This window comes from Equus asinus, chromosome 2, assembly GCF_041296235.1.
Source record: "Equus asinus isolate D_3611 breed Donkey chromosome 2, EquAss-T2T_v2, whole genome shotgun sequence".
In the NCBI taxonomy this organism is placed as follows: Eukaryota; Metazoa; Chordata; class Mammalia; order Perissodactyla; family Equidae; genus Equus; species Equus asinus.
Genome location: NC_091791.1, coordinates 141,883,519 through 141,898,346, shown reverse-complemented (window position 1 = coordinate 141,898,346; position 14,828 = coordinate 141,883,519). Strand labels below are relative to the sequence as shown.

Sequence of the window (14,828 nt, the reverse complement as noted above, 5' to 3'; positions counted from 1 at the left end):
TCAGGTTTGGAGTTAAGTCATTTAAGCAAGCCCTTTGAAATTCTTCATTCTTATTTACTTATTTTTCATAGTATACAGTAAAAGGCTCTTTGAAACAAAATTCAACTTAAATATTTACTTATAATCTAAAGGATCTAAAGAATAATTTAGGCCATTTGGGGCCATTAGGACCTAAAGGATAAAAATCATTTTAGGATATTAGGTTTATTAGGCTCTCCCTATCTCCAAAATTATTTCCCTACTAAAACATCTAAACCCCAAGACTCTCCCAGAATTTATAGTCTATTTTATGAAATTTATCAATTCCATATGGTTTTTGTGATTAACACATAATTTTGTACTCATTAATCCTGTCTAACCAATTAGACTATAAGGTCCTGTGGACAGGCAATAATTACTTATATAGTTCTCTTTCTTCTTCCTTCCTTAGCACTGGACTAAACATAAAATATGCACTCAATTCTTCTAATTGAATAAAACATCAAATGGCATAATTTCTTTATTTGAAGGATAGAAATTTTATTTACATGAGTCCAGATGTTTATGTGGCCTGTGAAACTTGGTTATTTTATTTATTGTTACAATGTATCTGAGATACACATGAAAATTTGCTGTCTTCTGGAAGTACTTTCAAAACCCCAGGTTACCTAGTACCACCTAGTTATAACCTACTATTACAGAGCAGATCTGTCTCAGACTCAATTTAAGCAAATGTCTGTTATTGGTGTTAACAATTACAAGATTTTGCTGTATAGAATCAGCTTTGGTGTACAAAGTATCACAACTGGTTTCAAGTAGTTTAGTTTTAGACCTCCTACACTGAGAGCAGAGAAAACCACCTCTAAGATTTACATTCCATAAATTTAGCTCATACTTCTAAGAATGTGCCAAAACCAACACTCTCATTTTGGAGATGTTTAATGACTGGCAAAAATCACACTGCTGCTTCGTAACAGCAAGGAGTGAGTGAAACCCAGGCCTTCTGAAATCCTAATGCCATGTTTTTCCCCCACTGTTAGAGGTCATGAGGATTACACTTTAAGTTAAATCTCACTTACTTTAGGGAGATATCCTAGTAATTTTGAAGCATGTTCTTTGAGAAGTTTTAGTCTTTCTTCTTCAATAATTGCATTAATACATCCTTGTCGTCTTTGCTGCAACTGCCATTCTTCCAGTTCCTGTTGCTGGAAATGTAAATAAAATTTCATTAGTTGTCACAAAATACATTAATCTTATGAGAAGCTGTTGAATAAAACTACTCTTGCAGTGAATTAGATAAAACTGATTATTTGACACTAACTTCAAAGGATGCTAGTGTATATCTTTTATGTATATTATATCTATCTTATCTTTTATAGTTACTATGCCTTTAAAGTTGCAAGAACAATAGTCATGATTGACTGGGTTTTTAGGGAGGCCAGTACACATTTTCAGGGCAATGTCTTCATCACCAAGGAAAAAATGTTCAAAGAAGTAATTTTCTAATTAATTCAACAAATATTTATGGAATGCTTACCATATGCCAGGTGCTGAAGGCAGCTTATAGTGTAAGATAAAAAAAGGTAGATAAAACAGAATAGGGATATCTAAGAGAGAAGTATTTCCATATGTATTAAATTTTCAAAAGCCTGTATTAAGCACAAGAGTAGCAGCACGAGTTCCAGCAGAACTAGTATTTCTCAGGCAAGAGTTCTGAATACTCTTAGATAATGACACCATTATATGAGAGACATATAATGTGCCATATAATGTGGAAAAAATGACTAGCTTAAAAAATTTCGGGCTTAAAAGAACTCTTATGGAATTGTATCCAAATAATCCTATTGGGTAGGGAAAGTTGCTAAGAGAAGACCACTGAAATAGTGATGAATTCCTGCCAAGAATTACTTTAAAGTAGTATTAATGCTAAGCTTTTCTTTGAAATAACTAGTTCAGTAGGGTCATTATTTCTTCAGACCACTCCTTATCAAAGTCATGTAAACCAGAAAGCAGGATGTCTCTTTTTTGGTACAATGAGAGGCAAGCTTCCATATAACCTAATAACTCTTCAAAGTTATTGAATGATGACAAAGAAGGATGCTAGGACACATATCCAATACCATTTAAACCTGGAATTGCTTCACATGAGAATATTTTGTCTATCATGTTAGACGTATTTGTGTTATAGAATCAGAAGCAGAAATGAAAGCTAATTGAGAAAAGACTTATACTGTCATTCATCTTGCTACTGAATCAAAGGGTTGAGTTGCTCTTAATTATTTTATCTCTAAGATGAAACAGGGTAATACAATCTGCCATGGAATTATTATACTTGAATTTTTTTGAGACTACATTTCTAAGACTCCCATATAGTCACGTGTGGTCATAACAGGTCTACATTTTTGCCAATGGAGTATAAGCAAGAATGTCCTATGGCAGCTTCTTGGAATCAGTCTGATATTCACTCTTTGTCCCTTCTTCATTTCTTGCATCTGCTGCCTGAAACATGGGTACGAAGGCTGAAGATCCACTTTAGACCATGAAGACGAAGACCATAACCTATAGAAGCCATAGTGAAAAGCTAGGCTGGGTTCCTGAAGACTATGAATAAAGCCTCCATTCCAGCCTGGAATTGCCTATCTCTAGACTTTTATGTGAGAGAATAGTAGTAAACTATCTACTAAGTTATTGTTAATTTGAGACTCTGTACTTGTAGCCAAACCTAATCCTAAATTGATCTATTCTTTATAAAAGGGAGATGCAAGAAAGGTCTGTAATGTTGTAAGGAAAGCTCACTTGTTAGATTTTTGTCCAATGATATATGGTCTCAAATTTGGGTATAATACAGGATTTCCCTTCTTAGGATGTGGTAGACCACATTAAATGTTTATCCTAGAAAACGTTTTTATAGTAAAATAGGGTAAATAGTTTAGAAAAGTATGAAACCAATTTGTCCATTTAGAACAAATTCTGAATAGCTTTGGTGGTAGGAAATATCTCCTGGGGAGTTTCAGATTTTGTCTAACCATATGATTTTTCAGAAGTAAATAGAATTATAGATATGTATTTAGGAATATCTCTGAAATCTAACAAACAGAGCCTTATGGGATTGTGTAGTGGAATAGATTAACAAGTTCCACGATCATGAAAATCCATCCTTGCTCTGGGGCCAGAACAAAAATGTGACCCAATTCATTGACACTTAAAACTAAGCCCACAGCTTTATATTGGGAATGTTTACAATTAAAAAAAAAATTAAGACAAAAATTATTTGTAAAAGTATCTATGCTTTAGGTAGTTTTATCTGATTTCTATTTTGTAGTTGTCTTGCTAACTTTTCCAGGAGCTTTTTGATTGGCTCTGTAGCCATGAGATAGGACAGTCAGTCACGGGTTCTCCCTCCCGTTAGGCAAGGAATATTCAAAGCCATCGTCAATTTCAAAAGCCTTTTATTTTCAGCCTCTTTGATTACTGACGCTGTTGATCATCTTCACTGATTCAACAAACATTTATTTAGTATTTACCACTTGCCAGGCAAAATGCTAGATGCTTTATAGATAATTGTCTGAGATCTAAGAGTAGATCATGATTGGTTTACATGAAAGATAAGGAATTAGGATTTTTATCCTGTAGGAATCCACTTAGGTTTAAGCAGGAGGAGAACATAATGAGATTTTTTAAACCATGGTAACTGGTGGCAGATGGACTGGAATCACACAGAGACCAGTTAGAAACTAATTTCAGTAGTCCACAGGAACGGTATTGAATGTCTGAACTAAGTTATGACGAAGAGAAACCGGATTTAAGAGTTATTGCTGAGGTGGCATCAACATGATTTGGTGGCTGACTAAAAATTATTCAGTAAGAAAGGGGAAAAATCTAGGAATGATTCCAAAGTGATATGGTTGGTGCCTGAGTAAATATGCTGTCTTTAACCAAGGTAGGCTACAGAAATTGGAAAAAGTTTGTCTGGTATGTCCACTTTTGGAAACCTAAATTCTAAGGCACCCACAAGTTTTCCAACTATGTCCTCTAGGCATCTGGAAATATGGCAACAGAACTATGGTGTGAGTTGACTAAGAATAGAGGAGAGCCAAAAATTCAGCCCCGAGTACCCCAACATTTCATGGAGCAGGCAAAAGGGCCGATCTCTCCGGGTTTTCTGTGACTATGCCATCCAGATTCTCTTATCTTTCTGACCATTTCTTGGTCTTGTCATTGGTTTTTTCTCCTCCATCTACCTTCTGAGTTAGAATGTTCTACAAGACTCAGTCATTGGTTCTCTGATTGTTTCTCATTATAATATATTCTTTGGAGGAATCATCTTAGTTTGAACCTCTGTGCTACTTAACGCCAGATATGCATTTCTAAGAAAACTGGACCTAAACTTTACTCTTCTGTTTGACTGCCTTCAGGATTTTGCAACTTGCATTTCTATTTCAAAGTTAACGTGACTACAAAAGAAGTCATTATATCTTTTTGCTACAACTCAAAACACAACAGCACTTGTATTCCCTGAGTTTCTTGTATTTGAAACCTTGAATTATTTTGACTCCGTCCTTCACTCTACCCCATATGGTCAAAAAGAAAAAGAAAAATCACACAAGTCTCATCTATGCTTCCTTTAAAAATATTTAAACTCTTCCTTTTCTCTCTCCTTCCATTGCTCTGTTAACCTATTCCAGGTTCTAGTCACTTCACTCTTGGATTACTACTTTCTCCTCTTGTTAAGCATATTATGATAACCAGTTTTCTACTGTATCATGTCTAAACTCCTCCCCCTGTCATTCTAGTTTCTCCATATGGTAATTCGATATGCCGTCAACTTAGAATAGCCTACCTCTGTCTCCTTTTATTCAGCTTTTATGTATTTCCAGGTAAATTCACATAGTTCTGCCATAAATGTATTGCATAATTAGTAAATTACACACTACCAAATTCTATAAATGTTTACAGTGTACACTTAAGAAATGTATTCTTAGTATAGTTTTATATATAATCAAGTCTTTTCGGGAGCTATACTTCATTTTCTGCACTAGATTAGAAGTTAACTGAAGGAACTTTTTTTGTTTTGGTTCCTTCACCAAAGCTCAGCAGAATGCCTAGCAGGCCAGTATCTGTTGATTACAAGAATATCTTGGGATTTCTTTTTGTCCAGCTATGCAGGAAAAGATCAGCATTACTATATTAATTAACTTCTGGTACTTAACTGCTGTGAAACCTTGAGCAATATATATAATCTCTCTATGCCTCAGATGCTACATCTTTAAAACAGGAGGAAGAGGAGTACCTAACTCACAGGGTTGAAAGTTATTGCTTTGCCTGTAATGTGCTTAAAAGAGTGACTGACATATGTAAATGCTCAAATATTATTATTACTACCACTTCTGTTATTACTTAAAAGCATGTACCATATGCCTAATCTGTACTCTTCATATTTAGAGCTCTTTATCTTTTCAAAGCACATTATCTCATTTGGTTCTTAAAGCACAGCAATCTAATGAGGCAGATTGTATACATATTATTTCAGTTTTATGGATGAAACATAAATAGACAAATCACTATGTCCAAAGTCACAAACCTAGTTTCCTCTCCAACTCTTTTTTTTTTTTTGCTGAGGAAGATTTTCCCTGAGCTAACATCTGTTGCCAATCTTCCTCTTTTTTCACTTGAGGAAGATTAGCCCTGAGCTAGCATCTGTGCCAGTCCTCCTCTATTTTGTATGTGGGTTGCTGCCACAGCATGACTTGACAAGTGGTATAGGTCTGTGCCCAGGATTAGAACCTACAAACCTGGGCCACCAAAGCAGAGCGCATGAAATTTTAATCACTCGGCCATGGGGCCAGCCCCTCCTCTCCAACTCTTAAATCCACATTTCCAATGAAGAAATCTTCCCCTGGGTCTCAAAGTCACTGTGGACAAAACGGAATTATATACCGTCTCAAATTACATACCCTCCTCAAAATTTTGCTTAATGCATACACGTTCTTTAGGACATCACTCACTCACTTACTCAAGATGGAGGTAACAGTATTATTTATCAGTAGTAGCCTTAATTCTTCTCTCACCTCTCTAGATCTAACATCAGTTCTTTTTTTTTTTTTGGCTGGGAAAGATTTGCCCTGAGCTAACATCTGTTGCCAATCTTCCTCTTTTTCTTCCCCCCTCTCAAAGCCCCAGCCCATAGTCGTATATTCTAGTTGTAAGTCTTTCTAGTTCTTCTATGTGAGGCGCTGCTACAGCCTGGCTAGTGACAGGTGAAGGGTGTGGTTCCACACCTGGGAATCAAACCCAGGCCACCAAAGCAGAGCACACCAACCTTTAACACTAGGCCATCAGGCCTGGCTCTCAATTCTGTCTTCTTACCATCTCTCAGATGGATCCCTTCTCCATTTGCATGGGCTTTCACCAACTATCACTGGGACTACTGTAATAACTTCCTTGCAGGTCTCCCTCTCTCCAGTCTTACTCCCCTCACATCTATCCACACTACTGCTACTTGAGTCATCTTTCCAAGTGCAGATCTTATCATGTAGCTTTCTTAATTCTTCAGTGGGTCCTGTTGGATAAAGTCTACCTTCCTTAAAATAGCATCCAGGCATTCATGATCTGTCTCCTCTCTGCCATACCAAGACGTCCACCATCCCTGTATAATTATAATCACTTGCACTTGACATATCTTATTATATAATAATTGTTTTTATATATTTTTTTCTTAACCAAGACCACAAACTCACAGATGACATGGACTTAGTCATATTTATCTTTATGTTCTTAACACCAACCAGCACACAGAAAACATCAATAAATATTTTCTAGATACACTAACGATTGGTCAGAAAATTTATAGATCATATGATTAGTAAACAGACATCTGACATCATCTGGCACATAAAAGTTTCTGAGTTAAATGTTTTGTGTATGAGTAGATGAGCTGATTGCTGTTCAATGATAATGACCAAAAAAACCCCAAAACACTTCTTACTTTGTCTGCAAGGAATTGGTTGCGACGTTCCTCAATAAGTCTTTCCACAGCCCTCCTGTGTTCGAGCTGCTTCATTCTTTGTTTCTGAGCGTTCATTAATTCTATTCGATCATCCTCAGCAAGTTTAGCTAGCATAGCTTTTCTGAAGATCTCCTCTTCCTCTTTTGCAGCCTGTAGTACTAGTTCCTTCAAGGCCATTTGTTCTATAAAATTTTGCTTCAACTCCTTTTGCTTTCTCAATTTCTCTTCTGCTTCTTCCTAAAGAACAATACATATGAAAGTTAATTCAGTTATGGTTTCTTTACAGCAGATTTATAAAGAAAGGGTAGGATATAGTTTGCTTAAGCTTAATGTTACAATATGAAATGAAAGTGAAAAAATTAAGCATTTTCAAGGTAACATGTTGCCCCATCCTGTTAAAACTAGTTGGATAAAGTACATGTTACTTTTGGATTGCCTCCGTTACTTATTTTCAATTTTAATTTGTAGGTATTTACCATCTTGTTTCTGTACTCAGAATTAACACATAACTACTTTGAAAGAGCTGATATAAAATGTTTTTCTACATGTGAGTTTATTAAATCTGTGGTCTGCGTAATTTGTATCAACCATGAGTCATTCTAGAATCTTGCCTGAAACTGTTGTTCAAATCATTGACAAACATTTTTCAGAACAATAATCTAGCAATGATAATCAGAAGTTTTTCAGGGAAATTCAAATTTACTTGGAGCAGTTAAAGTCCTTTACTACAAACTTTAATTTTCCCAAAATCTTATTATGAAAAATTTCAAACATAACTGAAAATATAAAGAATTTCACAGTGATTTCTGAACACCTAGATTCTACCAATAACATTTTACCATGTTTGTTTTATCATCTAGTCTACTCAGTTAGGACTGATGTAAATTTTAAATCCTTCTCTAATCTAATCAACCTTGCCCAATTCTAACACAAGCTCCAGGTAAGCCAGTATCTTTCAGGCATCCAAAATATTGCCTTAACAACAACAGCTCTATGGTCAGGGTTCTTACTTATCAATAACACAAACTATAACAGAGGCCATCAGGGGGCATACAGAACTTCCAGGAAGGCCAGGGAACTGCTCAAATCCCGTGATGGGGACTCTACCAAAGCTACCCGCAATGACCTGATCTGGCGTGGCTGTTAACTCATCTGCTCACTTCCATCTTCACCCCTTGATGGGGGCGGGGGGGGGGGGGGTGGGAAGATAACTGTTGGAGATAACCTAGGTCACATGAAGAATTCCAGCTCAGAGAAGAGAAATGTAGTTTAAACTTTATAGTCTTTATGGAAGACAAATGTTTTTAAAAGGGGGTAGGAGTGGGCTTTAAGTGAGCCAATCTGCAGTATCAGCGCGAGCAACTTTGTGCGCCACATCCGACCTCTGTCTCTTCACTTATCCCCATCTAATAGCTTCACAATCCTACCTCCTCCTTAGTCTTCTCTAATCACTCTAACCGATAATTACCTCTCTTTTTGGCCACTTATCCCATTTAATTTTTCCATCATTTAACTTTATTTCATATGTACATGCCTATTCCTCACTAAAAATAAATTCCTAGAGTGCATATCTTATTTTTCTTTGGGATGCTGGGCACATAGTGTTTTTATAATACGCAGTTGGTGTTCATTTGCCATGTATTATATACAAGTCAAAAGGCTCACTGAAGGCAGAGATACTGTCAGTTAGCTTTGAATTCCTCAAGAGCTTATAATGCTTTGCACACAGAAATTTAGTACATACTGAATGAAACAAATGAACTGCTCACATTTCCTGGCACCCATCTCCCACACAAATTTTAGTTTAACCCAATGGTGAAGACAGCTGGCTAAAAACAGGGAAGAGTTTGGCAAAATAAATATATATTAAGCAAAACTATCTCTTTTCAACTAGGAAAGTGTTCATGTACTCTTTGACATGTCTGGATCAGGATTATATAGTTATATAATATGAAATGCATAGTTTTCTATCCTTTTCTATGTTCTAAAACCCATTATGTGGTTTGAGAAATAGCTGTTCACTGAAGGTTTGAAATAATTTGCTGTAAAACTACTCTGAGCCTGGAAACTTTTAGAGGTTTCTTAGTCTGGGTTCTCCTCTGAAAGCAGAGCCTTAAACAAGGACTTGTAATAGAGATTTTACCAGGGAGGTAATCTTAGGAAGCAGCAGTCAAGGACAAGCAGAGCGAAGCAGGGAAGCAAGAAAAGCCAACACAAGGGTGCTCCACTGAGCTGGTTACCACCATGGGCACTGAGGCTTAATCCTGCCAGGGCCTTGCGAGGAAGGCACGGAGTGCCTTTCAGGACCTTCCTGAAGGCTGACAGGAAGAAGCATTTACCCCTTAATTTCTGTCCACTGTTGCTGAGGGATGCCCCAGAGGACACTGACTCCCTGACCCCACCCACACCCCCACACCTCCACACTTAAGGAAGCTGTCAGTACAGTCAGACTAAGCCCTCACAACTGTCTCCACAGCTGTCACTGAAACCAGAGGTGAGGCTGAGAGGAGGTGAGGCAGGGCACTTTTAATATAGCAAATATTCTTAATAATCTTATTTTGTCTGATTTTTCTACATGTTTTTAAATCACTATATTTTTAACTCAGAAAATTGCGCCATCAAGATTTTTACATTTTATTAGGATACAATTGAATAATCTTTCACTATTTTTCTAATCTTCTTTCTTTACAGACCTTTTATTCCTTCAATTTTTTTTTTATTTTTCAATGTTTTTCCAGAGTAAAAGCTTTTTCTCATTAACATTAAGCAACTGGATTAATACTAATGTGTTCTCCTGATTTTAGTTTATTTCCACTTGTATCTTTATTATTTCCTTCCATATTCTTGCCGCACACTTGAATTTGTATTGTTCTTCTAAGTTACTGAGTTGACTGCCTAGATAATTTTTTCCAGTATTTCTCATTTAATAATTAATTGCCCCAGAGATCAGTTTTACAAAATCTGATAGATTCTGATATGCAGTAATCTCATTCTTTAAACTGTCTCCAAATATCCTCTTCAACCAATAATAATTGAAAAGAATGTTTTTAGATTTTCAGTTAGTAGGTTAAAATATCTGTTATTAATTTCTAGTGATGTTAAACACCCTTTCCTCCTGCATTATTCTGGTAAATTTTCTTTGGAGATCTCACAGCCTTTAAAAAGTTATGCACTTCTGGGGCCAGCCCTGTGGCCGACTGGTTAAGTTCGCCCGCTCTGCTGTGGCGGCCCAGGGTTTCACCAGTTCGAGTCCTGGGCGCGGACATGGCACCGCTCACCAGGCCATGCTGGGGCGGCGTCCTACGTGCCCCAGCTAGAAGGACCCACAACTAAAGGTGCACAACTATGTACTGGGGGACTTTGGGGAGAAAAAGGAAAAACAAAATCTTAAAAAAAAAAAAGAAGTTACGTACTTCAAGGCAACATTAGATGGAAGATTAAATGTTCATTCTGCTGTACCTTCATTATCGATTATACCTTTTATCTGTGATATCTGGTATCCATTTGGTGTTTTACTTATCTGGTGATAACTCTGCCTGTCTGCTTCCCATTTGTTCATATATGTCTGTTATGCCTTCATCCACCATTTAATTCTTAACTTTTTTGAGTAATTTGATCTTAGATGTATATAAGTGAATTACATTAAGATGTTTTTAAAAGAACTGTACACATTTTACATTCTTAAATGAAGTTCATTATTAAGAATATACATCAATAGATTTTGACATCAATACCTGGTATCTATTTCCTCCTCGCTGAGGAAACAGTGTATCTAAAATAATGTTCTACTTTGAGATAGCTGAAAAATATTAAATATAATAACACTAATAGCTACAATTTATTGTGTACTTGGCTATTCATATATATTGTTCTATGAAGTATCTGTTCAAACTTTTTGCTCATTAAAAAAAAGCTGAGTTCTTTATATTCTATTATGAAGTTATAAGTGTGCTTTATATATTCTGGATAAAAGTTCTTTGTAAGATACATGTATGGGGAATATTCTCTCCCAGACTGTGGCTTGCATTTTCAACAATGTTAAGAAATTATTAACTTCTTTCTTTGGTGCTAACATGCCCTTTATACCAATACTTAGTAATCTCCATTTTCTTTTTTGGCTAGGAAATATTTGGCCTGAGCTAACATTTGTTGCCAGTCTTCCTCTCTTTTTTTCCCCTGCCCCAGTACATAGTTGTATATTCTTGTTCTAAGTCCTTCTGGTTCTTCTATGTGAGCCGCTGCCACAGCATGGCTCCTGACAGATGAGCGGTATGGTTCCACACCTGGGAACGGAACCTGGGCCACCAATGCAGGGCGTGTGGAACTTTAACCACTAGGCAATCAGGACTGGCTCAGGAAATTATTAATTTTGATGAAACCCAATTTATACACTTTTTCTTTTATAGTTCATGACTTTTTAATCTTATTTTTATCCTTTAGCCATTCTCAAGTTTATAAAGAATTTCTCCTATGTTTTCTTCCAGAAGTTTTGTAGTTTCAGCTTCTTTTTGTTTATATCTTACTCATTTTGAGGTCGTTTTTGTGTATAATACGACAGAAAATAACAAGTGTTGGAAAGGATGTAGAGAAAATGGAACCTTCATACACTGATAGTAGGAATGTAAAATTGTGCAGCCTTTGTGGAAAACAGTTGGGCAGTTCCTCAAAAAGTTAAACACAAAATTACCATGTGACCCAGCAATTCCACTCTTAGGTATATACCCAAAATAATTTTTAAAAGATATTCAAACAAAAACAAATGTTCATAGCAGCAACAGTCACAATGGTCAAAAGGTGGAAACAAATCAAATATCCATAAACTGTTGAATGGATAAACAAAATGTGGTATAGCCATACAATGGAATGTTATTCAGCCAAAAGAAGAAATGAATTACTAATACAAGCTATAAAATGGATAATCCTCAAAAACATTATCCTAAGGGAAAAACGCCAAACACAAAAGGTCACATATTGTACGACCCCATTTATATGAAATATCCAGAATAGCAAAATCCATAAAGACAGAAAGCCAATTAGTAGTTGCCAGCAGCTAGGGAAATACGGAATGTAGAGTGACAGCTTAAGAGGTGCAAGGTATTCTTTCGGGGTAACAAAAATGTCTTGCAACTAGACAGAGGTGATGGCTGCACAACACTATGAATGTACTAAATGCTCCTGAACTGTATATTTTAAAACAAAGTAGTTAATTTTATGCAATGTAAATTTTACCTCAATTAGAAAACACTGTAAAAGGAGAAATATTCACATCCACAATTATAGTTACAGACTTCAATAACCTTCTCTCAACAACTGATAGAATAATTAGACAGAAAATCGGCAAGGATTTAGAAGAACCCAACAATATCATCAACCAGTAGGATCTAATGGACATTTATAGAGCATTTTTCTTTTCAAGTGCCCACAGAAGAAATTTAAAGGAAATGAAATCATACTGAATGTATTCTCTGACCACAATGGAATCAAACTAAAAATCAATAATAAAAAAAAAAAATGAACATTTCTGGACATTTGGGGACACCTGCAACACACTTTTAAATAATTCATGGATCAAAGAGGAAGTCTCAGGGAAAATAAGTACAATGGAGTTAATGAAAATAAGACATATCAAAACTTGTGAGATGCAACTAAAACAATTTTGAGGGAAATTTACAGCACTAAATGCATATGTTTCGGAAAATGCATGTATAGCACTAAGTGCATGCCTAGGAAATGTCTCAAATCAATGATCTAAGTGCCTACCCCAAAACCTATAAAAAGAGAAGTAAACTCAAAACAAGCAGAAGGAAGGAAATAATAGAGCAGATATCAATGGAATTGATCACAGAAAACCAATAGACAATATCAATGAAACAAAAGACTGATTCTTTAAAAAGAAATCAGTGAAACTGAAACTACAAAACTCCTAGAAGAAAACATACAGGGTAAACTCTTCAAAACCAGTCTCAGTAATGATTTTTTGGATTAGATGCCAAAAGCAAAGGCAACAAAAGCAAAAACAAACAGGTAGGACTACATCAAATTAACAAGCTTCTGCACAGCAAAGGAAACCATCAACAAAATGAAAAGGCAATCTACGGAATGGGAGAAAACATTTGCAAATCATATATCTGATAAGGGGTTAATATCCAAAATATATAAAAACTCATACAACTCAATAAAAAAGAACAAGAAATCTGATTTAAAAAATGGGCAGAGGATCTGAATAGACATTTTACCAAAGAAGCTATACAATTAGCCAGCAGGTACATGAAAATGTGCTTGACATTAATCATCAGGGAAATGCAAATCAAAACCACAATGAGATATCACCTCACATCTGTTACAAATTACACAATGTTATAAACCAATATGACCTCACTAAAATAATTTTTTTAAAAAGATTCAGGTCTAAAAAATAAATAAATAAAAAAGACAAGAGATCACAAGTGTTGGTAAGGATGTGGAGAAAAGAAGACCCTTGTGCACTGTCGGTAGGAAGGTAAATTGGTGCAGCCACTATGAAAAACAGTATGGAGGTTCCTCAAAAAATTAAAAATAGAACTACCATATGATTCGGCAGTCTCACTTCTGGGTATCTATCCAAAGGAAATGAAAACAGGATATCAAAGAGATATCTGCACTCCCATGATCACTGCAGCATTATTCACAATAGCCAAGACATGGAAACAACCTAAGTGTCTGTCAAGGGATAAAGAAAATGTGATATATACATAAAATGGATATTATTCAGCCATAAAAAGAAGGAAATCCTGCCATCTGCAACAACATGGATGCTAAGTGAAATAAGCCAGACAGAGAAAGACAAATATTACATGGTAACACTTATATGTGGAATATAAAAAAAAAAATGTCAAACTCATAGAAACAGAGTAGAAAAGCGGTTGCCAGAGGCTGAGCCGGGAGCAAGGCGTCGGGGTAGGGAGCGAGGAGGTGTGGAGGAAACAGGGAGAGGTTGGTAAAAGGGAAAATAATTTCAGCTATAAGATGAACAAGGTCTGAGGATCTAATGTAAAACATGGTGACTAGTCAATAACACTGAACTGTATAATTGAAATTTGCTAAGAGTAGAACTTAAATGTTCTCACCAAAGGAAAAAAAAAGATAAATATGTGAGGTGACAGATGTGTTAATTAACCAGACGGGGGAATTCTTTCACAAGGTAAACATATAGTAAATCACCAGGATGTACACTTTAAATATCTTACAATTTTATATGTCATTTATATTTCAAGAAAGCTGAAATTGAAAAAAATCAGTAAAATTGGAAAACCCAAAGCAAGAGTGGACCAAATAAATGAAGAAACCAATTACCAATACTAGGAATGAAACATGGGATAGCCCTAGAGATTCCAGAGACATCAAAAGGATAACAGGAGAATAAACAATTCTACATGCATAGGTTTGACCACTTAGACAAAATGGATCACTTCCTTGGGAAACACAAGACACCAAAACTCATTGAATATGAAATAAGATGATTTGAATAGCTCTATAACTATTAAGGGTATTGAATTAATAATTTAAAACTCTCAAAAAATAAAACTCTAAGCCCAGATGGCTTCACTGGAAAATTCCACCAAACGTTTAAAGAAGAATTAACACCAATTTTACACAATCTCTTCCAGCAAATAGAAGAGGAGGGAACACTTCCCCATTCATTTTAGGAAGATAGTATTACCCTGACACCAGCATTAAAAAAGGAAACTAAAAACTGATATTCCTCATAAATATGGATGCAAAAATCCTTAACACAATACTAGAAAATAGAATCCAGCCCATATATTAAAAGAAATCATGACCAAGTAGGGTTTATTCTTGTGAC

General features: G+C 35.7%; 1 protein-coding gene across 1 annotated transcript in view; it reads right to left on the bottom strand.

The window, feature by feature from the left end:
- The window catches only part of MNS1 (meiosis specific nuclear structural 1), a 46,589-nt gene that overhangs the window by 1,076 nt on the left and 30,685 nt on the right, over positions 1 to 14,828 (bottom strand). Inside the window, exons 8-9 of the mRNA XM_014860453.3 lie at positions 6,965 to 7,222; positions 1,059 to 1,184 (exon numbers count right to left, since the gene is read on the bottom strand). Coding sequence (XP_014715939.3) covers positions 1,059 to 1,184; positions 6,965 to 7,222 — 384 coding nt within the window. The remainder of the gene's footprint in view (positions 1 to 1,058; positions 1,185 to 6,964; positions 7,223 to 14,828) is intronic.